This window comes from Urocitellus parryii, chromosome Y, assembly GCF_045843805.1.
Source record: "Urocitellus parryii isolate mUroPar1 chromosome Y, mUroPar1.hap1, whole genome shotgun sequence".
In the NCBI taxonomy this organism is placed as follows: domain Eukaryota; kingdom Metazoa; phylum Chordata; class Mammalia; order Rodentia; family Sciuridae; genus Urocitellus; species Urocitellus parryii.
Genome location: NC_135548.1, coordinates 370,933 through 396,186, shown reverse-complemented (window position 1 = coordinate 396,186; position 25,254 = coordinate 370,933). Strand labels below are relative to the sequence as shown.

At 41.5% G+C, this 25,254-nt stretch overlaps 1 protein-coding gene across 1 annotated transcript; it reads right to left on the bottom strand.

The window, feature by feature from the left end:
- Nucleotides 1–5,947: 5,947 nt before the first annotated feature.
- On the bottom strand, nucleotides 5,948–23,988 carry LOC144251076 (uncharacterized). Its single transcript, XM_077794202.1, has 4 exons — nucleotides 23,856–23,988; nucleotides 9,420–9,546; nucleotides 9,175–9,235; nucleotides 5,948–8,604 (listed from the first exon to the last, which is right to left on the bottom strand). The coding sequence occupies exons 1-4, from the start codon at nucleotides 23,856–23,858 to the stop codon at nucleotides 7,134–7,136; spliced, it is 1,662 nt and encodes a 553-aa protein (XP_077650328.1). The 5' UTR covers nucleotides 23,859–23,988; the 3' UTR covers nucleotides 5,948–7,133.
- Nucleotides 23,989–25,254: the final 1,266 nt, after the last annotated feature.

The following is a 25,254-nucleotide window of genomic DNA, read 5'->3' as shown; positions in this document are numbered from 1 at the left end:
ATTTTAATTTTCCAAATTCTGGCAAGTGTGTGACGTCCATCTGCTAAATATGGTTAGGTATCAGTTCTCTAGGATAGACTCCAAGATTAACTTGTGGTAATTTTGACATTGTTTTATTATTTGTCTAGCTTGTTCCTTACTTATTTTAAAATGCCTTTTTAAAGTATGTGCATTGAAATGGAACTTTTTATGAAAATTTGTAGCTTCTTCTAGTGTAGAGAAAATATGTATGTCATGTGTAGTTTTATCTGCTAAATCATCGCCCAAATTAAGGGCTCCAGGCAATCCTGTATGTGCCCTGATACGTCCTATAAAGAATGGATCTTTTCTGTCCCAGATTAGACTTTGTATAGTAGAAAACAAAGAGAAAACAGTAGAGGCAGGGGAAATCCTACCAGCATCTTCAAGGGATTCTATAGCATTAACTATATACTGACTATCAGAAAATAAATTAAATACAGAATCTTTAAACATCACAAAAGCTTGTAATACTGCATTAAGCTCTAACATTTGAGCTGATTGTTTGGGTACTAAAAATGTAAAAGTTTGATCAGGTGTAACTACTGCTGCTGTACCATTATTTGACCCATCAGTGAATATATTTGGAGCATTCATGATAGGTGTTTTTCTTGTCATTTTTGGAAAAATTACAGGATGTGATGACCAACAAGACAACAAAGGATTAGATGGTAAATGGTTATTAAATAAAACATTAGATTTGCACATAATTATTGCCCAAGTATTTAACTCATTAGCTAACTCATCAATTTGATCCATAGAATATGGAGTAATAATTTTATTGAAAGAAATTTCAAACACTCCCTTTGCTGCTTTTATTCCTTTGAGTATTAATTGTCCTACAGCCTCAGGATACCTAGTAAGAATATTGTTAGGAGAATAAGATAAATGTATCCATAATAATGGACCTTCTTGCCAAAATACTCCTGTAGGAATATTTTTTGTTGGTAGTACAATAAATAATAAAGGCAAACTTATATCAATTCTATCCAAATGCATATTTTCTATATATGTTTCAATGATTTTTAATACCTTTTTTGCTTCAGGCGTTAACATTCGGGGTGAATTTGGATCTGATGGGCCCTTTAGGATATCAAATAAAGGTCCCAACTCTCCTGTTGGTATGCCTAGATAAGGCCTTATCCAATTTATGTCTCCTAATAACTTTTGAAAGTCATTAAGTGATTTGAGTTGATCTACTCGTATTTGAATTTTTGGTGGACGGACCATGGTTGAGGATAATAGAACTCCTAAATAATTAAATGGAAAATTTAATTGTACTTTATCTATTGCTATCTCTAGATTATAATTTTTTAATAAGTTTGTAAGTGTGGCATAACATTCTAGCAATGTGTTTTTATCTTTGTGTGCTAATAATACATCATCCATATAGTGAAATATTTGTAGTTCAGGATTTTGATTTCTAAGTGGCTAGATTACTTTGTTAACATAAATTTGACACATAGTTGAGCTGTTTGCCATCCCTTGAGGGAGTACTTTCCATTCATATCTCTGATCAAGACCTTCATGATTCAGTGCAGGGATAGTAAATGCAAAACGTGGACTATCTTCAGGATGAATTGGAATTGAAAAAAAAACAATCTTTAATATCTATAACTAAAACATACCAAGTTTTTGGCAAAGCAGACAATTGGGGAATCTCCGATTGACCAGGTCCCATAATAATCATCTCATTATTAATGGCTCTTAAATCTTGCAATAATCTCCATTTACCAGATTTCTTTTTGATAACAAAAATGGGAGTTTTATGGGGAGATACAGAAGGTTGTATATGTCTCTCCACTAATTGTTGTTTGACCAGGTCATAGGCTGCTTGTATCTTTTCTTTAGTCAGGGGCCACTGGGGAACCCATATTGGTCTCTCTGATTTCCAAGTAATTTTTATTGTCACAGTGACCTCTCCTGAAAATCCAATCCATGTCTGTCTGTTCCTTTATCTATTTGTATTGGTGCTGCTATACCTTGTTCTTGTTCTCCTAATCTTTTTTCTTCCCTAAAACCTTGTCTAGCCATAATAGTGGATGCATTTTAATTGATGCTATTTGTTAATGTTAGTCCTAATTGATCTAGAACATCTTGTCCCCATAAATTTACGGGAAGATGATCCAATACATATGGCTGTATAGTTCCTTCACATCCTTCAGGATCCTTCCAATCTAATACCATTGCACTTCTATGGGGATTAGTCGCCACTCCTAGGCCTTTAAGCGTTTGAGCGGCTTGTTGTAATTGCTGATGTTTTGTCCATTCTTGACGAGAGATGATGCTAAGGTCTGCACCTTTATCCAGTAGCCCATTAAATTCCCGGTTCGAGCCGCGGAAAAAGCCAAAAACTTTGCCTTTGTGTGTGACATCGGTCATCTCTTCCTTCAAATGTAATTTTGTTGGGGTCCATCTTCCTCTAAGTAGCCCTGTGATGTAACCACAGAGTTATTGTGCCAAGAGGTCCCCATAACCCACTCTAAGTGGAGAATGTCACCAAGCAGGTGTGCATTTCATACCCACAACCCACCCAAGGTCCTGGCTGAGCCCAGACTGCCTCTGCGGGCTGAGAGCCCACCTCATTCCTGGTTGGACAAAAGCTTCTCACGCAGCCTGTGTTTATAATCACTGTTCAACATCTGTCAATCATCACCCCCCGAAAGTGAAATCAGCAAGGTGTCTGTGTGCCAGAGCCCCAGGCCAAATTCAAAATTCAAAATCTGGGGTGCCCTTTGTTGCTTTGGCAACAGCTGAGGTGGGGGAGGGCTGTAAGTGGAACCGCCCAGGGTGAGCCTCATCTGTCCTTTGCAAACTCAGAGAAGTGGGCGCTCTAAGACAGGTGCCATGCCTCCCTGGGAAGTTCCATGCTGGCCTCTTCTGGAGCACAGTGTGTTCCCGTCCCTTTCCCAAATGACATTCATCCTAGGACCTAGGACCATTCACAGATGACACAAACACAGTTCTCCCTGAGGGCATGTTCCAGGGAGCAGAATACATCCAGGGAGCCCTGCAGTCTTCCCCTGGGTGGGCCCAGGACAGGTCAATGGAGGTCCTTAAATCACACTATCACAGCAGATCAGATCCCAGGTTCTCTGCTAGAGGCCCTCTGTCCTCCCTGCAGGGTACCCAGGGTAGGGGCAGAGTGTACCAGGGTTTCAGGGAACAGGAGGAGATGCCGACCCTGCGGCACACACCTGGTTGACCCTGGGCCCAGTGTACCAAGACTCCACAGCAGGGGGAGATGCCAAACCTGCGGTGTACACCATGGTGACCTGTGCAGAGAGGGGTCTGATGGGAGCCCATGAGGCTGAGAGGGAGTATGTTCCCTGGTGGACACCAAGGCCATCAGGAAAGAGGAACATGAGTGTGGAGAACTGATGGGACTCTGAGCTCAGGCAGTGCAGGGAAGAAGGCGAGAGTAAAGAGCAGATCCAGGCACGACTGGGTGGTGCTGGCCCAGGAAGTTCATCAGACCCAGCAGTAAATGGGCATCCATGCAAGTGCCTCCTGCTCCACAGTCATTAATAGACCCCAGGACCAGGAGTGTCCAGGCCTCCTGGGTAGAATGACCCCAGCAGAGCACAGCAAGAACACCCAGAAGTTTATAGCAACAAGTAGGACCCCCTGCAGCACAGAGCAAGCACTGGGAAGCAGGACTCCTGGAAATTTATTGTCTGTAAGGTCAAGAGGTGTATTGCCTTCATGAAGGGTGGCCACCTCCCAGGTGCTGTACCCACTGTGGATTTTGTCTGGGTCATGACTGCTGGAGAAGGAAGCTCTAAAGTGTCTAGCAACCATGAAACCAGTGCTCCTGAATTCCAATCAGCGACCCTGCTGTTAATGTTAAAAGAAAAATTCCTGGCTATCATGTGAAATCTTTTGCCATTTGAGGCTCTATAAGTGATGTGGGGCAGATGAGGCTGGACCCCTGAGGAAGATTCAGGGAGCTGACTTATTAGCGGCAGGGTTAGAGGGGTATCACCTAAAATTTTCTGGACCTTGATGTTGGAATTTCATTATCTTTACACCCAGTGGGAGGGGGTGGAGGTTTATTTTATTTTATTTTTGTAGGAGTCTACATAAATTTTTTTGGTTGTTCAAAGAAAGTGAATTTTTAATCATTTTTGAGATTATTTGGAGACCTTCCAAGCTTTACCAAAAAAGAAGTAACATCATCACATCTTCATTCTAACATATATTGATATCTTTGCAAAATCTTTTCCTGATATTTGTTTTAAAGAATATTATGAGGATCTCTGGAGAAGCTTATTTAAGATTCTTAGGTGCAGAAGGGGGCACCAATACATTAGGACATCCGACTGGGTCCCTCCTTACCTAGTTTTGATCACATGATGTGTATGAAGAAAATCATCACACGATGTTCCCAGGGCTACTGAGGTTCCCTGAACACAGAGACAAGACCAGCCTGGGTTTTCTGGCATATTTCACCTAAGCATTAGTCATGGGGAGAAAAGCTAAGGTGGATGTCAGTGGCTGAAATTCCCTGCTGTACAAGATGTTTAAGAAAGGGACCAGGTGAAAACATGGGAAAAACCTGCAGAGCTGCATCTACCAAAGTGGTCCTCAGTGGGGTCCACACACACAGCAGCAGCAAACTCACCACCTGAGCTAGGGGAGGGCTCAGTGCTAGAGCACCTGTCTAGCAGGCACAAGGCAAGATTGGGTTCCTGGCACCAGGGAAAGAGAAGAAATAGAAAGCCACTCAATTAAGTACACGGCAAAGTATATTTTGAGGAGATGCCTCTCCAAAGAATACATACAAATTACAACTTTTATAATGCCCTTTAATGTGCCTACATACACCACAACACATGAGACTTAGAAGAAACATGAGTGACAGAGTGGTGGTCCCAGAGTCATCAACAGGCCAATAAGGCACCAAGGAAAAGGAAGAGGCCAGTAGCAGGGCACAAAAGGGCACATCTCTATGGTCCCAGCTGCTAGGAGGCTGAGGCAGGGTGACAACAAGTTTGAGGCCAGCGTCACCCCATCTCAAAAAATAATAATAAAAGAGCTAGGGGGAAGCTCAGTGGTGGAGAACTCCTGGGTGAAATCTGAAGGAAAGAAGGGAGCAAAGGAAGAACAAAGAGACATTTGGCCAATCTGCACAGAATGCTGGAGTCCACAGGCCTCAACTCACATACACAATGTGTAACCAAAGTTTAGAAACACACAAAAGAATAAATTGAGAAGTCATGAAGTAATAATTAATTTTTGAGAAAAAGCAGTGGGCAGCATCATTGTGAGAAAAGTCAAAGAAATCAATAGTTGCATTGCACAGTGAGGATGAAAGAACTGCACTAGTGAGGGCATGCAGAGAAAAGGGTGACTTGATCCTGTTCTTGTCCTGCCAAGGCGGTCCAGGGGGTCCTGAAGGATGAGTGGTGTCGGCGAAAAGATGAGACAGGAGTCATTCCATTGGAGAAATCTCCAGAGAGAGAGCTCTAATGCAGCTTTCTATGGGTCATCTTTTATTGCAAATTTTCTCATCATTATAGATTCAGATATGCCATTGATTATACAATCTAAATCTTTTGCCAAGACATGACATTTCCTTAACTATGATTAGGGATATAAAAAATGTAACATTAATTTCCATTTTTCCAGGATATGACCTTTAGTTATTTAATTATTAAAAGTACAGAATCATTAATAAAATGCATCACTAATTTACATTTTCAGATTTTCCCAAGATTTACTATTTTCTTATGGACTAATGCCAAACTATGAAACCAGACTCTAAATCTCCAAACCTATCATTAACCTTTAAGTTTAAAGTACACCTTTACTTTATTTCTAATCTAAAACTCTCATCTAAAAAAGTCCCCTTAAATCTTCTACTAAAAATATCCTAAAGTTTATAAATCATTCTTAAAATATATCAGAAACCCATACAACTAAAAACTTCAGAATTTCTAAACCCCAAAGTCTAAATAGGATAATATTTCTAACATTATTCTAAAAATATATCTTATAAGGCTACTTTAATTACTTCCTAAATTTATTCTCATAAACCTGGTTGAGCTGCTTTCTCAAAGAGTTTCTTTGTTTCTCAGTCAAGGTGCACTAGTTCTCATATCTTTATAATCATTCTCAATAGAAAGTAAGTTCTAAACATCAGTGCACTTTCCGCCAATATTAACTATGTTCATCATAAATCCCTATGTAAAGTAAAAAAGGGTTTATAAAAAGAAAATATACCTTTATATGTTTTAACTTTCCTAAGTGTATAATATAACTTTCCTCAATCAAAAATGAGACTACCTATGGTGGGCTTTGGAAAATAAGCATAATTAGGTTTCCTAAGAGCTTGGGTTCTAGTTGATATAATCGATGTGGTGCCTAAAATTCTCGTGATTTTTCAGAGGATGATTGTTGTCCATCATCAGGTTTGTCCTCAATGTACTGAGATAGAAGAACAGCCTTCTGCTTTGTCCTTGATATGCTGAGGGGTAGTAGAACAGCCTCCAAGGCATGAACTACCTGTTCTGCTCTAGCCATCTGAAATTTAATTTGTTTCGCATTTAACATACTCATGCCTCCTGTGAGAAACATAAGCATGAAAATGCAAAGTCCCAATTATATAAAAAAGGGTCTCATGCTTTCTGATTCCCATCAACCAGTGCGGCTTTGCCAGCATTCATCCTCACTGTGACCCTGTCAAGACGGTGAGTGGGAGATCGCCTTCACCATGGCTCTGTGATAGATGACCACCAGACTAAATCCCCAGTACTACTGATAGATAGATAGATGACAGATAGATAGATAGATTCAAACATGTGAGCACTTTCTACTCACTGAAATGAACAAGAAACATTGATTTACCACATTCAAAGAATTTTCCTACAGAAAACTTACTACATGTTAATTAGTGAAACATTATTAAAGGAAGACTTTGCAAATTGTTTTCATGAGTACGATTTCTCTGCACTATGGGTTGCTTCATGTAAGTGAAGCTGAGCAGATGTAACAAAGGCTTTTACACATTGTTTACAACCATAGAGCTTCTCTCTGATATGTGTTCTTCCATGTCTTTGAAGTTCACTGGAACTAGCAAAGGCTTTGCCACCCTGCTTACATTCATAGGGCTTCTACCCAGTATGTGTTCTTCTATGTCTTTGAAGGCTACTGGATGCAGTAAAGGCTTTGCCACACTGTTTACATGCATAAGGCTTCTCTCCAGTATGATTTTTTTTATGTAAGTGAAGGTCAGAGGAACAAGTGAAGGCTTTGCCACACTGCTTACATGTATAAGTATGAAATGTTTTATGTGCATGAAGGCCAGAGAAATGAGTGAAGGCTTTTCCACACTGCTTACACTCATAGGGCTTCTCTCCAGTATGCGTTCTTCCATGACTCTGAAGGGAAGTGGATCTAGCAAATGCTTTTCCACACTGCTTACATTCATAGGGCTTCTCCCCAGTATGTGTTCTTCCATGAATCTGAAGGTAACTGGATGTAGAAAAGGCTTTGCCACACTGCTCACATTCATAGGGCTTTTCTCCAGTATGAGATTTTTCATGTGTGGGAAGGTAACTAGAACTAGCAAAGGCTTTTCCACACTGCTTACATTCATAGGGCTTCTCCCCAGTATGTGTTCTTTCATGTCTGTGAAGGGTATTGGACCTAGCAAAGGCTTTGCCACACTGATCACATGCATAAGGCTTCTCTCCAGTATGAATTTTTTTATGTGAGTGAAGGGCAGAGAAATGACTGAAGGCTTTGCCACATTGCTTACACTCATAGGGCTTCTCTCCAGTATGCGTTCTTCCATGAATCTGAAGGTCAGTGGATCTAGCAAAGGGTTTGCCACACTCCTTACATTCATAGGGCTTCTCCCCAGTATGTGTTCTTCCATGAATCTGAAGGTAACTGGATGTAGAAAAGGCTTTGCCACACTGCTTACACTCATAGGGCTTCTCTCCAGTATGAGTTCTTTCATGTATGCGAAGTTCACTGGATCTAGCAAAGGCTTTTCCACACTGCTTACATTCATAGGGCTTCTCTCCAGTATGTGTTCTCTGATGTATTCTAAATGAACTGGGATAAGCAAAGTCTTTCCCACATACCTTACGCTTAAAATGTGCATCCCCCGTGTGTGTGATCCTGTGCCTTTGAAGACTTGTGTGTGAAATAAAGGTTTGACCACCTTGTTTACAGTGATACAGTTTCTCTGCAGAATGAATTCTTTCATGTCTTCTAAATAAAGAGGAGAAATGAAAGGCTTTCCCACATACCTTACATTGAAACGGTTTACCTCCACTGTGTGTTCTCATGTGTCTTTGAACATCTGGGAGAGAAGAAGAGGCTTCACCACATTGTTGATATTTATAGGGTTGCCACCCAGTATGAGTATGTTCATGCCTTTGAATATCACTGGAACAACTGGAGTCTTTCCCACATACTGTACGTTCATAGGGTCCATCTCCAGTTTGTATTAACATTTGTGTGTGAACACTTTTGAGAGAAAGCAGGGATTGCCTGTGCTGTTTAAATTCACAAAGCTTGTCTTCACATTCCTCATGCTTGTGGCATTTGTGTCCAGAGTGAGATGTGATGTGCCTATGAAGGAATGAAGGGCATATGAAGTCCTTGGCACACATATAACAACCACATGCACTTACTCTATTAAAATTTTTCTTTGTCCAGTTAAGAACTGGAATCTCATTGAAAGTTTCCCCACACTATCTTCTTGGCCATTGAAGTTTACCACATGTCTTCTTTGAAGAATGACCAGCACATTATCAATGCTTGATTCATTCATGATTTTATACTTATTTATGGGTCCTAGGCTTACATTACTACCAACATCAGGTAAAGGCTAGGTTTCCTGATGTGTTCAAATTGCCTGAAAATCAAGATATCCAAAGGAAATAATCCTTTGCAATGCAGCTTCCCTATGGTATTTGTCCAAATAGTGATATTCACATGCAATTTCATATACTTTTGGCATGCCAAGTACTTGTCAAAGACTGAATATCTGTTACAGTTAAGTATACATTTCTAGTTAAAAAAAAAATCTTATAAGAATAAATACATTTCAAATTATGCATACTTCTTGGGTTGGTCTCTTTTAAAAATTATATGACTTTCTCAAATTCCCTCAAGAACTCCTCTTGTGAGTACAATTACCTTAGAATGATCTCAGAATTTTTGATCTCATCTTCAATGTTTGTTTCATACCATTTGTTTTCTAAAATGAGAAACCAGAACAATCTTTATGAATTTTTAGGAGACAGAAATGCTTTGCCAAACTTGTAGGTGCCTTTTATGCTGCAATAATTCAACAATGGATTCCCTTTTCATGTTCTATATAAATGACCAAAATAAACACGAGTTTTCTATTAGATTAATTTAAAAAAAAACATCATTATTACCTATAGAAGCCAGGTATCTGAGGACTTCCAGCATCACATCTCTGTAAAGGTTCCTCTGGGAAGGATCCAGCAATGCCCATTCCTCCTGGGTGAAGTTCACAGCCACATCCTCAAAGGTCACTGAGATCTAAAATATCCCACAAATGTTTACTGGAGGTCAGGACAGATTCACAGCAGAAGAAATATGTACTCAACAAGGTTGATGTTCACATGATTCTCTGAATTTCTGATTAATTCCATGATTTGGTCCAACAAAACTTTTCTGCACTCAATTCCTCACAAACATTTCAACAGTAGAATTGGGCCACTCAGAAGGCAAGCAATTTAGTGATTTTTCTCCCTTCCACTGGTGAGTTCACAGGAAGTAACACAGGATCCTGGGTCACTTTGTTGGTTACACCTCTATTACATGTCCTAACAACCTTCTCTGATGTTGAGAGCTAAAATTAGCACCCTTGAGAGTACTTACCCTTAGGAAAGAAAGCTGACTTAGTAGGACATTGTTGTAATCACAGAACTCAGCAATTGAGAGAGATTCTACCAACAACAGTGGGTCAGTGTGCCTACACAGTTAATATAGACAACACTGCATTCACTGATCTCTTGATTCTTTCTGAAAGTCTATTGTTCCTTCTTTAAGGAAATGCCTAGAACAGTCTCCACCCATGATTTCTGAGGATGGATCACAAAGAAGCTTCCCCTACAGACAACATTTAGACAACTTGACACTCAGGTTACCAGAATTTGTGAACTAGGGATTGAGTTCATGTTGTGGGATTACAATAAGAGAACAACTAGATGTTTACAGGTACATTTCTCCATTAAAAAATTAATAAGATAGTAAACATGCACAATGCTTAATAAACACAAAAAATTAATGATTTCTTAAGGTTACTGTCAAAGCAGAATGAGGTAAGTTGAAAGATGGAACATGTCTTACATATAACTCAATGACCCAAAGATGTCACCTTGTCCAAACAACAACCTTGCAAAGTTTTATAAGTCTCAAACCAGTTTTCTTTATAAAAAGCAGACACGAATTTCTAAATCTCATAGCAACAATGAATGTACAAGAATTGTCAATAACCTACTGAAAAGCAGTCACTTCACTACCGTAAGGTCATGTTCCACATAGCCATGTTCCACTCAAGAACACTTTGGTCAAGAGTGGGCCACATGTGCACTGGTGTCTGTTGTGAAAGAGTTTCCTCCTGCCTGTAATGATGGTGGTGCAAACCTAAGACAGAAGCATTTCCAGGGTGTGGTAAAGAAGCAAGGTTGCAACCTAGAATCCTCACCTATCTAACACAGTTTGGGTGTGAAACACGCCACTTCATGTACAATCATAACAATACTATGATGTGTGCTCCATGATGGAACAGCCAAAAATATCACCTACCAGAAGGTGCCCCTGCCACTGACATAGAACCATTCTCAAGGACTTAAAACATGTGATCTCCTGAGCAGCACAGTACCCGCAGAGGTGAGCAAGAGACCATGAGGAAGGCTTCAGTGGGCTGGCCTTCACAGCATGGAAAGATGAGTGAGAGCAGGTGTCTTGGACACAGTTCACAATGATGGTCCAGGCAAACTCGAATCTAGGTGGCCAAAGGCATTAATTCTGTAGTCAAAAATCCATTTATTATACATTCAAATATGAAACACTAAAACACTTTTAATGAACTGACAAAAAATTTCACTGTACTTATTTATTTGTGGTCAGAAACATTTAGAAAATAAATAAGCAGGGACTGACCATAGGGCACTTAATGACTGAGCCACATCCCCAGCACATATGCCATTTTGACACAGTACTCAAAAACTTCCTCAGGGCCTTGTGAGAGGCTGAGGGTAGCATTTAAATTTATGATTCTTCTGCCTCATCCTCCAAGGCTGCTAGGAATACAATCATGCACCATTGCACCTGTGGAAATTTAGTTTTGTAGAAGAACATGTTATACAATTCCCTAATGATAAGAAGAAAAACAATTCAACACTCATAGCAAAATGACACAACAGGGAGCCTGGAACTATCTCACTACTGCCATGAAATACAACAAAAGTGGAACCACAAGCCAAACCATCAGAACAACAGTGTCATCATGCCCCAAAGCCCTGAAAGTTTCCCAACAGCTCCGTGAAGCAGTCATATGGAAGAGTGCAGTGCAGCAACCATGGTTTGACCTTCATGATCCCTTCAGCCTGACCCTCTATGACTCCAGACTACACACAGCACATCTTCTTCAGTTTGGGGCAATTCATACTAAAATCACCATGGAATTATCTTCTTTAAAATATTTTGTTTTTTAATTGTAACTGAATTCAATACCTTTATTTGTTCATTTATTTATTTTTTAATGTGGTACTGAGGATTGAACCCATGGCCTCACATGTACTAGGTGAGTGTTCTACCACTGAGCCACAACTCCAGCTCAAGCATGGAAATATATTAACACCTAAAACCAACTCTCAATTTTCTACATCAGAAGCAATCACTGTAAAAAATCAGCAGAAATTCCTTTAAAGGATTTAAGTAAAAAAACAGCCTGCATCTAGCAAGAAAGCAAACTATTGTCTACCCACTCAACCATCACCTAAAATTTGACAAAGAAACTTTCAGAGAGTTTCTTTTAGAAATCAGGTCTCAAAAATACCCAGGTTCAGAAACCTGAGGCAGGAGACTTGCAAGTTCAGTGCCAGCCTTAGCAACTTAGTTAGGCCCTAAGCAAGTTGGCAAAATCCTGAATGAAAGTTAAAAAAATAAAAGTTAAGGGGGGAGGTTCTGGGCATTTGATTTAGTGGTGAAGCACCTGAGGGTTCACTCCACAGTATGCTCCCCCAAATAAAACCACCGAGATATTCTGAGAAAAGAAGGAAGTTCACACAGATCAGGAGGAAACATTAAAAAGACCATGACCCACATGCTCAGCACTGGCTGCTCTCCAGGTGGGGATCCGCAGAGCAAAGGCACAGCAGAGTTTTAAATAGCACCACTGTGTGTTAAAGTACAGGCCCCAGCACAACTACTCACAAAAACCAGAAAAATGAGGTTTTGCTGTTTCTACTGTTCTTTTATAGTTTCAGGTGTAAGGAGAAATGAGGCCAAGGGACACTGAAATCTGATAGCAATAATTGATTGTGACACCATAGACCCCTTCCCCCCAAAAAATTCCTAAAGCCTGAGGCCTGAGCACAGCTGGGCTTTTACTTTTATACATAAACAAGTTTTGAGGACATTAAAAAGGAAATTGGGGCAATATATTGGAGAGTGAATTTTTTATTTCTTATATGGGAACAAGCTTGCCAATGGCCTAAAGACTCATACACATTTGGGACTTTTACTATGCTCAACCTGAAGAGGGATTGTTCTTTCTCTGCTACTTTGTTGGCTGCTTCTACTGCTGCATTACAGGTACCTGCAGCTGTTGACAGCCCTTATGGTGAAATGTCAGAGAGCACAGCTGCTGGGTGTCAGTCTGCAAAACCACAGCCTATCAGCTCTGAAACTCCTAAAGTTTCCATTCTGTTGGATGATCTAGCATTCAGGGAAATCTTTCAAAGGAGCTGAACACAAAATAACTCACTAAAAATAGCTCAGACACCTAGTCTCTAGGCAAAGGCACGAAGCCTTCAACAAACAGGAACCATAGTATAGGAGAAAAGGAAATACATATTTTCTGTTTTTAATTTTTTTTTAGTTGTTGATGGGACTTTTTTCAGTTGTATGTGGTGTTGAGAATCAAACCCAGTGCCTCATGCAGGCTAGGCAAGCACTCTACCACAGAGCCACAACCCCAGCCCCAAGAAACATATTTCATTCACTTTTTAAAAATGTACAAAGAATACTGAGAAACAGGAAAACTTAACTCATGAGTGGAAAATACCAGACGTGAGATTGACCATGCCCAAGTAAGATAAGACTCCAGAATCCCTGGGATTAATTTTTTTCTATTCATTTATTTTTTGTTTATTTATATTTTGTACCAAGGATTGAACCAAAGGGTGCATCACAAATAAGCCACATTCACTGCCATATTTCATTTTTAATTATTTCTATTTTGAGATAGAATTTCTCTAATTGGCTCAGTGCCTAACTTGTTGAGCCTACCTTTGAACTTCTGATCCTCCTGCCTAAGAGTCCTGAGGTGCTTGGATTAAAGGGATGTGCCACTGTGGCGGCTCTAGGCTAAACTTTCAAGTAACTGTCTTGAATTGCTAGTATGCATGCACCCGAAACAAAGTCAAAATACACCAGGCAGAGACATACAAAACTCCCCAGGACAGTGAAGAATACATGGCTACATTGGGAGACATCACCACAACTCTGTTGGGTCTGTGATCCCTGGCCATTAGTCAACAGTGAAACACACAGGCTTCTCAGGATCATAGTACGACTCCCCAGAAAAGGCCACATTCTGAGCCATAAACTTCACCTCAATAAGTGTGCAATGCCAGTGAAATCCCAAGTATGCTCAAAGAACAGGGGAGTTAAAGCAGAAATCAGATCAGAAGCAGCTGGAAAACCTCTAAGCAATGGGAGATGCAACACAGGGCTCTAAACAGACCCAGGAAGAAGAGGTTACTCAAGGGTAAATTTGATCATGTTTAGAAAAATGAAATTAAAAAGTCCAACATGGAAAACAGCAGAGATGGAGCACTGGGGATATCTACACTATCCAAAGCACATTTTAGAAAAGAAGAGATAAAAGCAATCATTGACCCAATACTTAAGGAAAGCAAAGAAAAAAGAGCAAGGTAAGGGTAAATTAAGCACAGGCAGGTAAGAGGGGGTGTTGGTGAAACCACAATCAAGAAATCAGCAGGGGCTGGTGCTGGAGCTCAGCTGTAGCACACTCTCCCTGCATGTGGGAGGTACTGGGTTCAATTCTCAGCACCACATATAAATAAATAAAGATCTATGAACAATTTTTAAAAATTAAGAAAAAATATAGGAAAAAAAAAAGAAATCAGCAGTCAGCAAAACCAAGTTCTTCCTGAACATCAGCATCAGTGACAAACTAATATGTGGCTAAGGAAACAGAGGACAGGAGTGAGGTTATGGCTCAGTGTAGAGAGCTTGCCTAGCACCAGTTACACACTGGGTTCATTCCTTGTCAGCACATAAAATTAAATAAATTAAAACAAAGCTATGAGAAATACAATAACATAAACAATTAAGAAAACTGAGGACACAGAAACTATCCATTAGAATTAAAAGACCCAACATTACCATCCATGGGCTCTTCAACAATATCATGAACATGCACTTGACACAAATCTGTAACTTAGAGGAAGTAGCCCAATAATTTCAGAGAGACCATCTCCTACAACATACACAGAAGGACAAATACACAAAACACATGAGCCTGTGCCTAGAGAAGAAACTGACTCAATAACTCATTACCATCAAAAAAGTGAAATGTAAGACTTTTAGACATCCTACAGGCTGCTACCAGACACTCCAGAATTGCCACCAATTTTCTACATTTCTTTTGAGAATGCAGAAGCAGAGAAAACACCTTCTAATCTCTTTGGAGGCATATGTTACATTATTATCAAAATTAACGTGATAGGGGCTGGGGGTGTGGCTCAAGTGGTAGTGCGCTTGCCTGGCATGCGTGAGGCCCAGATTCAATCCTCAGCTCCACATACAAACAAAGATGTTGTGTCCGCCAAAAACAACAACAACAACAAAAAAAAACATTAAAAAATTCTCTCCTCTTTTTTTAAAAAATTAACTTGATAAAATGAGGAAGCTATGGATTACTCTCATGATCATAAATGCAAAATACCTCTACAAACATTACTTAACTGAACCAAAAATAATTAAAAAGAATTGCATGCCAAGTCCAAGATGTTGAAAAGAATTGAGACTATGAGCTAGAGAGAAGGGGTGTATTATACTATGTGATGGTTCATGTGAATTTTCACCTTGATGGGATTAAGAGAGACTGATGATTGATGGGCTTCTGGGTTTGGCCATGAGGCTGTGTCTAGGAGTGATTGACATGTGGGATAGCAAACTGGAAAACCTCCATATGTGTGGGTAACATCATCAAATAGGATGGTGGTTTGCATGAAATAAAAGTTGTAACAACATGGAGCAGCTGCGGATGCAAGCTGGATTGTACACAGATGGGTTTTCCACTGCTGCTGTGATTGCCTGAGGATATCAACTTTTCCTTCTTTACTCTTCCAAAGCTGATCTGCCAGTGATTCTCCAGGGAGTTTCCAGAAGCACTGGATCTCACACTAGGGTAGCACCATTGATCCCTCTTGTTCAGAGGCTTCAGCATCTTGGGCTGCACAGCTACTACTTCTCCAGCTCCCCAGCCACCAGACAGCCATGGAGGACTCTCCAGCTTCTGGTCACCTAGGACAATCCAATAAATCCCCTTTTTGTATTCATTCTTCTTGTTAATTCTGTTCCAATGGAGAACCCCAACTAATGTACTATATAAGACTATAATCACTCTGAAAAATAAATTTAATAAAAAAGTGAATCAACTACCACACCATGGAAGATTCACAAATATATACATAAGAAACAATATTACATACTGAATACCTTTTCCATAATAATGCAAGAGTAAAGGTGTTAGGGTCTGTAAACAAGTCAAGATGGCGCTTGGCATTTTGCCAGGGGGAGTGGTTTATGAAGTAATGCCAGCGAGCCATTAAGGGTGGAGATTCCTTATTGGATGACTGCTGTATCTAGTTTATGTTAATTAAGATAAGCTGTGTGTAATGTATATATACCCCTCCAGTCCTACAATAAATGGCTCCCACTCCTGCTGTGTCAGCCTACACAAATTGTTCGTCACCCCCCGGTTATTTTGCTGCAGCCAGACTGCGGCAGATGGTGGCCCGTATGGGGAGCCCTGGGACACTCGGGGGTAAGTGATGAAAAAAAAGCTACCCATCCATAAAAAGATAGGACGGGAGCAAGTCTGCTCGTCCCTAAGCAGACAGAGTGAAAGAAAGAATGACCATTTTAAGAAGATGGAGAGGATTAATACAGCATGTTTGTGTCTTGTTTTGTCTCAGTGTTGTATTGTCTTTGTGATGAAAATATGGAAGGGGTATTAAGTAAATTGCTAAGGGAAGGAAGCACCCAGTGGAACCAAGAATAGTTAGGGCATGTGTTGATGGAAGCCCAGGAACTCTAATCAGAAAGAAAAAGAAAGTTAAGAAGCAGAAGGATTATCAGGAAAAAAGTTGCAACAAAAGGCTATTACTGAATACTTTTCGTTACTGGAGGGTACATAATGGCTGCCACATGCGCAAGCGGGTCATGGCGCAGCAAGAACTTTCCAAGTGGTGGCAGCCGGCTCTTCCCTGCCCCCGCCTGGGGAGCGGGACACTGAGAGCCCAAATCCAAACCTGACCAGAGGCATAGTCTCGCAGGCTCTTGCTCCCTGTGCCCAATGGCAGTTTGAGTGCGGGACACTCCCTGGACTCTCCCCGGGGCCATCTGGGGCTGCCTGGGACCCTGTAGCCAGAAGACAGCCAGGTCCCTGAAGTTTGATCATTTCCAAGGCCAGTAACTACAATGGTTCTCCCATGCCTGGAAGCTAATGAGTAATGAGCACTATTAAGGCTTATTTCAAATGTAAAAAACCTTTAGATAATGGACTAAATTGTTCAGGTTGTTTTCTTAGTGCCTGCTGGAATACTACAGGATTTTCTTTAGCCATCCGGAGTTCCTGCCTTCGTCCCAGTGCCAGTGAAGATGAAGGTGGAAGAATTTCCAGTGTTACTGAGAACCAGAAGAGACTTCGGATCAAGCTAGCTGCCTGCAGAACTTACCTGGATTGTGAGTTAATCTATTGAGACACTGCTTTACCTGGACTGAGACAACAAACTGTAATCTACAACAAATTGTAACTCGGTATCTTTGCTAACGGTCTCATTGCTGGTATAATTTTTCCAAGGGCTTCTTGCATGGAGCCATCAATTGGCTTGGTATTGTGGCATTTTGTATCCTCCCCTTCTGCTTGTAGCAGACTATTTATGGTGTTTGTGTAAAAACCACTATGGTTGTTATTTAAATTAAACAAAAGGGGGAAACGTTAGGGTCTGTAAACAAGTCAAGATGGCGCCTGGCATTTTGCCAGGGGGAGTGGTTTATGAAGTAATGCCAGTGAGCCATTAAGGGTGGAGATTCCTTATTGGTTGACTGCTGTATCTAGTTTATGTTAATTAAGATAAGCTGTGTGTAATGTATATATATCCCTCCAGTTCTACAATAAACGGCTCCCACTCCTGCTGTATCAACCTACACAAGTTGTTCGTCACCCCCGGTTATTTTGCTGCAGCTAGACTGCGGCAAAAAGGAAAGAGGAAGAGTTATATATACAAATTTCATAACTATGAAGAAAAGCAAGGAAACTGATTTTCAATACTGTTTCCACTTTGAGATAATGACTTATCTTTAAAAGTCATTATAACTCCTAGTGTGGTGGTGTGCACTTCAAATTTTAGTAACTAGGGAGGACAGGGCCAGAAGATGACAACACTGAAGCCAGCCTCAGTCATGTAGCAAAAGTATCAAAAATATAGTGAGACTTGCCCTTAATCAAGAATGAAAATGAGGGAAAGAGACTGTCACTCAGTGACAGAGCATTTGACTAGCATGTGTGAGACACTTGATTCAAAACTTAGATCCAGGGCTGGGAATGTGGCTCAAGCGGTAGAGCGCTCGCCTGGCATGCGTGCGGCCCGGGTTAGATCCTCAGCACCACATACCAACAAAGATGTTGTGTCCGCAGAGAACTAAACAATAAATATTAAAAATTCTCTAAGAAAAAAAAAAACTTAGATCCACAAATAAATCAACAAAATTAAGGTATTCTGTCCATTTATTACTAAAACAAAATTAAAAATAGATAAAAAATAAAAACAAAAAACACTGGGGATGTGCTCAGTGGTCAAGTGGCTCTGGGATTAATCCTTAGGGAAACATCCCTCCAAGAAAATGCTTTCACAAACTTAAAACATGTTTTTGAAGGATAACAAGCATGAGCAAGTCCATGGCTTAAATCCCACCACTTAATACATAAGTAAATACATCAATAATAGTCCATTTTCTTGGGCTGGGGAGTTGCCCAACAATAGAGCATTTGCCAAGCATGCATGAGGCCCTATGTTCAGTCCGAAGCAGGGCACAAATACACACATACACACACACACACACACACACACACACACACACACAGAAACTATACTAAAATACATCTCATGAATGACAAAAAATGATTATAATAGAAAAAGTGCAAAATGTGAGGCATTAAATACAATGAAATCAATAGAAAGACAATATGCTTTCTTAGCAAAGAGATTAAGGAGACTGAACTTTCCCAAGATCTACACTCTCTGAAAAAATCCTGAGCATTTTAGTAAATTTTGTGAAATCCAGGGCCAGGAGTGCTGTGCTTCTTGGTGAACTTAACAGAAACTACTCCTAAAAATGGAAATAGTGGACCATATCGAAGATCAGTGAAAATCTTGTAGAGATCACAGTGAGTATGAACATAGTATTTATGTAACTGCTAAATTTCATAAGCTAATAGTCTAGCTGTCAACGTGGTGGCACAAAGATGAGGCATATTTTTTTTAATACTTGTGATTGAACCCAGAGGCTGTTGACCACTGAACCACATCCCCAATCTTTGAAGTCTCATCAAGTTGCATAGGGTCTCCCTAAGTTGGTAAAGATGTCCTCAAACTTTAAACCCTCCTGCCTCAGCATCTGGAGCACCAAAAGGTACAGGGGTGCACCACTGAATGTTGCTGCAAATTAGGATATTTAACAAATGAAAATGTAAGTAGACTTTTTAAAATCCCCTCTGTCTTCTCTTTTTCATAATATTTCATCATATTTGGTTTTTAATAAATAAACTTGGGCTTCAGATAATAAGCAGATCATTTCAAAGTGATAAACACAAAATGGCTGGTGCTGAGGAAGCAAACCTAATAGGCTCAGAAGTACAGAAGGTCCCTTCCAGCTGGGACATCCTCACACCTGGTCATACCCACTGAAGCACTCTATGATCACTCTCCCACGAGACCTGGACATGACTCCAGCTTATAAGGCTTTTTGGGTTTGCTCAGCACTGCATTGGGGTCCCTGGTCCTTAGGCTCTGGGAGAGTTTTTGCTCCTCCACACTGTGAGAGAATGCAAGGGTTAGGAATCACTGGTGACATGGCCTCTCACCACTAGCATCCACAGGCTGACTGCACACCTGTCTCCAAGGAATGGGAACAGGGCTTGGGGAAAACAAGGTCCCAAGAAGTTAGTTGTCTAGATGAGGCTTGTTCCAGGACATTCCTTAGCCCCAAGACTTCCAGCTGATCCCCCAAAAGGCTGTACCTCACACCTTAGGCTGTCCTCTAAGAGGAGCTGACCGAGTGCCTAAAATTCCTTGAACCATGCGGGACACAGGATACCTGTGGGCACATTGTGGCAGGCCCAGGAAACACTAGTGATTGAGAACATAGGACTCTGTGAGGTGTCCAAAGGAAACTTGCCTGAGAAAATCGGATATGGTGCTTATTCCTAAGAAAGATAAAAGGAGAAGCACAGAATTTTTGCAGGTATGAACTGAAATTCTCTATGAACTTTCTCAAATCAATGAAACTTCAGACCACTTGACTTTGGGGAACTAAACCACCATGAGGGCAGTAAGACAGGGTTCTGGATGAATGGCAAAAATTATCTTGGGCTATCTTAAGCCCATTAATAGCCAATTACCTCAATTTCTGTATTAGTTCAAACTTCTCAGAACAAATAAACTTCTCAGTATGTATTACCAACCTTATTTGACATATAAGCACCATCTTCCAAAGCTAACAATGTAATAACAGACCTAAAGAAGAAATCCCCCGACCCTTTTTACTGTAGTCACCGATCTGATGATCCTATCAATGCAATTGGTTAATGTATTCTTACATAACTTTCTTTACAAATGTTCTTCTCGGCTATGCACACTGGAGCACAACTACAAAACCAACAGGTTGAGAAACTGAGTCAGGAGGACTGCTAAATTCAAAGCCAGCCTCAGTAACTTAGGCCCTAAGGATGATCAGGCCTCAAAATAAAATATAAAAAGGGCTGCGGATATGGCTCACTAGTTAATTACCCCTGGGTTCAATCCTTGGTATTAAAAAAAAAAAAATGTAATCTCTTCCAGAGTGGAACACATACATCATTCAGGATAAGTTAAATGAACATCCTCATGTTCCTGAGGATGGTCATTAATATTTGGGTCAAAATAAACTATATTCTTCAGGTATGGTGGCCAGAGCCTTTAATTCCAACAGAATTGAGAAGCTGAGGCAGGAGGATCACATGTTCCAGGTGAGACTAGACAACATAGCCAGATCCTGTCTGAAAATAAAATTTAAAAGGGCTGGGGATGAAGGACAGTATAATAAATCAAGCATCATTATCCTATGTGCATATATGACTAAATGACCATTATGTACAACCACAAAAAGGAGAAGTTAAACTCTGTTTATGTATGATGTGTCAAAATGTTTTTACTGCCATGTACAAGTAATGAAAACCAAGTAAAACAAATAAATAACTTCTGCAAAAACTAACAAACAAAAAAGGACTGGGATGTAGACCAAGATTGAATATCCCTTATAAGAGGTGCCTTATTTCATTAAAGTAGCTATTTTACCCAAACACAGGGTGTGTCAAGTGATTATTTTTTCCCCTCAAGTATGATATTCAGAACAGAAAACAAATGCTTTCAAAAGTGTTATTCTTGCCAGGGATAGGGGCACAGGCCTGCAATGCCAGGGACACAGGCAACTGAGCCAGGAGGATCACAACCTGGAAGTGAACATACAAAACAACTGAGATAGAATCACACTTTTAAAAAAAATAAATAAGGGAGGGGGTGTGCCTGAGGATTTCACTGATAAAGCTTCTCTAGTTTTGATCCTCAATACAAAAACAATATATTCCTTGCAATACTTCACTAGAGAGAAAGTGAAAATTAATAGACTGTGTCCATTTGAAACACAGGAGGAAGACCAGATATTTGAAAATGATGGGAAGAGAAGAGGAAGATGGCATTTTAGAACGCAGGAGGCAACTGCAAATGAAGGACCTACAGCAGCCTATGGAGAAACTAAACTGGAGGAAGAAAAGTGGATTTGCCATCCTGCTTCCTACACATTTGGAAGAGTGGGTGCGGGCCACCAGCAGGGAGAGGAGGGGAAGCCAGGGACCTGAGCCACCCATTCAAAAATGGTTATCCAATCACTAACTAAAATTGCCTAGAGTGACAGTTCTTCTCAGGTGACAAGTCTTTGCTGGGCTGGAAAAAATTCCAAGTTAGAAGCCTTTGCTTGGAACTTGGTAAGGATGGGATTGAGCTATGGCTCAGGGAGACTGCTTTCCCAGTATGAATGAAGCCCTGGGTGTTAACCTCACCACAGAAACAAAGAACAATTAACAAAAGAAGGTACTTGGGGAGCCTCAGGCAGGAGGAGCCCAAGGTTCAGGTCAGGATCTACAGTGTTACCCATGTTTACTGTGACAGGTCCTTGCTTCCCCAAATGCTGAAGTATAACACCAGAGAAGCACGTGGAGAGTGGAAAGTGGAAGGCTCAATTAAGGGAGAGCAGAAAAGATTCACCCCCACCCTTGGGAAGAAGGGGACTGGAAAGGAGAAATCCTCTCTTTTATATCTAAGGTCGTCTTTTGTCCTCCCACATTCCTGTCCTTTATTTCTCTTTGTGCATGTGATGGGGGCTGCAGGTGGAAGGACAAAGGGTGGGAAACTGGTGGACTAATGGGGCAGAAAGCAGAAACCAGGGCAGGAACAGCCTATGGTGATTTGATTAGCATCTCCTGGTTTTACTGGGAGCTACTTCATTAACCCTTATTAGGACCTCCCCAAGATCATGGGACACTAATATTTCAATTTCTCAGGTGTTTTTATGATTTTCCCAGGATCAGATTATACTCCATTTTCTTTATGGCTCCTAATGAACCCCATTAACCTAGCTACAGAAACTCCTCTCTTTAAATCTGGCTTCTCAAACAGGGAGATCCTAGCCAGAACAGAGAAAGAAAAAGCTGTTTTTATGTGTGTGATGTGACAACTTGACAATGGTGACTCCATTTTGTGAACTCAGTCATGACACACAAAAAAGTCATGACTGGGGCACTTTGTATTCTTTTTTTTTTTTTCATGAAAAGCCCCCAAGAACCCAGCATTATCTATGGTGCCAACTGGAGACTAACTGACTGAAACTTTCAGCCTTGCTTGCATTGCCTGAACCCCCAAACGTCCCTTTTATGGTATTTGTGCTTAAATATGGAGCCACCTGAAGGCAGGGGCACCACCCTGTCCATCTCATTCTTTCGAGAGCAGAGTGTCTGTCACCAGCCAGCAATAAAGGCTTAACTGGAATGAGACTGTGTGGTCTGAGAGTTATTTGAGGGTCTCAGTATTACAATGTGAACTTCTGAATCCGTCCCCCTACATGCTGGGTATAAGATTCTGAAACCACCTGAACTCAGGGTTCAGGGGATTGACTGATTGATTACAGAAAAACCTGGGCCCTCTGAGACTGGACACAGCCAGATAAAACTGTTTCCGGCTATCTTCAGTGCCTTGCCTCCTTTGTCCCTACATCATCATTTCCCTGTGCACTTAGGTGACTACACGACTGGGGTGACTCTACATCATGGACTATCAGAAAAGGGAGCAGTTATCCTCTATTGATGGAGCCCAGGATTCCATATCCCTGGGATCTATAAACAACCTCCTTATTCCCTTTAAGGCAGTTATTTTGACTAAACACAAGGAAGTGTTAAGTGATTATTCTTTCCCCTCAAGTATAATATTCACAAATAAAAAACAAATGCTTTCAAAAGTGTCCTTCTTGCCAGGGACAGTGGCACAGGCCTGTCATTCCAGATACATGGGAGGCTGAAGCAGGAGGATCACAAGTTAAGGCTGCGGAGGGAGGGAGGAAAGGATGGAGGGAGGGAGGAAGATTCTCTCCAATATTTCACTAGATGAAAAGTGACAATTAGCGGGCGGTGTCCATTTGGACCGAGTGGGAAGAACGGACGTCTGGCCGAGCTGTGAGGTGGAGGGAAGGTGGGTTTAGAAGGCAGGAGGCGCCTGCAATTTGGGGGACCTACAGCAGCCTCCGGAGGAGCTCCCCTGGGAGGAGGAAGGTGCATTTGTGGCCCTGCTTCCTCCACGTTGGGAAGAGTGGGTCGGGCCACTGGTAGAGAAGAGGGGACACTAGGGACCTGAGCCGCCCTTCCAAACCCAGGGAACCAGGGGACAGGGCCCAGGGCCACCCGCCAGCGGGGACTCGGCAGCGCTCCGCAGCTCACCCGCGAGCCGAGCCCCAAGGCAGATGGTGATGCGCACCTTCAGCCCTGGTCGCAAACTCACCATTTTTGGCTTCCGTGGTGACCCGGCTTCCTCTGGAGGAACCTCCGGGTACCCGAGATGGGGGGGCGGGGAACACAGGCTGCACAGAGTCCCTGGGTCCCTGGAGCAGAGAACTTGGCCCTGAGAAGGAGTAGCCCAGTCGGAGAGGAAAAAAAACCCTGAGATTGCGGAAGCCCGCCCTTCCCCTTCCTCTGCGCACTGATTGGACAGTTCTCCAGCTTCCCAGATGGATGGCCTCCAAACAAATTGAAATGGATCTTAAGATATGTTGGATCCATTTCAATTTGTTTTCAACTAGGAGTGCACGCTTGCATGTGATGTCACGTGATGTGGCTGATGATCCTCGTGTATACATTTACTTATTTCTTGTAATTATACAGTCAGGAACAAGAATAAGGATTTTGGGGTCATCCCAGGAACATTGCCAGCTGTGTTTCTGCGACAAGCAAATGCATCCCCATAACTTTCAAAATCAAAAGCCAAATGTGAAATAGCAGCATTTAGCAACATAACCATAGGAAGGAAAAGGAAGGGTCCCAAGGGAAGCTGCTGAGGGATAAGAAATCAAGTTATTTGGCCTTGAGAGCAAGTCTGGCTTAGGGCTGCAACGAACGAAATTGTGGAATTAGATTTTGCCTGAAAAAGATCTTTTGTTAGCGCTTACAGATGGGTGTTCTTAAAAATGCAGGTTCTGGGCATTTATCCGGGTAGCAGGTCTGAAACAGGAAGTACAGGTTAGCAGCTAGAAGGTGGGACCAGAAGCCCTGTCTGAGTGACAGTTGGAAGGACCAATGGGAAGCCTGTAGAAATGCAGGAGGCGGGACCAGGAAGCCAGCTGAGCGGCCAGGCTTGGGCGGTTACCATGGTGATGGAAACAGCCTGGAGCCCGCTGCCCTAGGGCTTCCCTAGCCTGTGGCATTCCATTTAGTTTGACTGCGTTCCCCCGCCTCTTCGGGGTATCCCTGGGCGACCTGTGCTTGCAGCTTGTGTCCTCCTGCCTTTGCACTTTCTCTGGCAGCATGTGGGACTTTAAAAGTGAGCTTTAATGGCAGACACCAGCGTTGCTATCAGATTTTAAGGCAGTCTGGATTCGGCCATCAGACCCAGTAGGGGTTCAGTATAAACTGAGTGTTCACAAAAAAAAAAAAAAAAACAAAAAAAAAAACAGAAAAATAAAACTTACTTCTCTTCGGGGAAAGAATCCTTTTATTGAGTCTCATCACAACATTTTCCTTCCCTGTTTTCTCACTCTCTGTTAGACCAGAAAGCAAGAAAAGACCACTGACTCCAATTAAAATCAAGTTAAAGCAAGCTTATTATTTTGACCGGCCAGGCTGCCTCTCCCTCCCAAAATGGCGGGAACAAGACAGCCCAGCCCAGCTTTCCTGCAGCCCAGCTG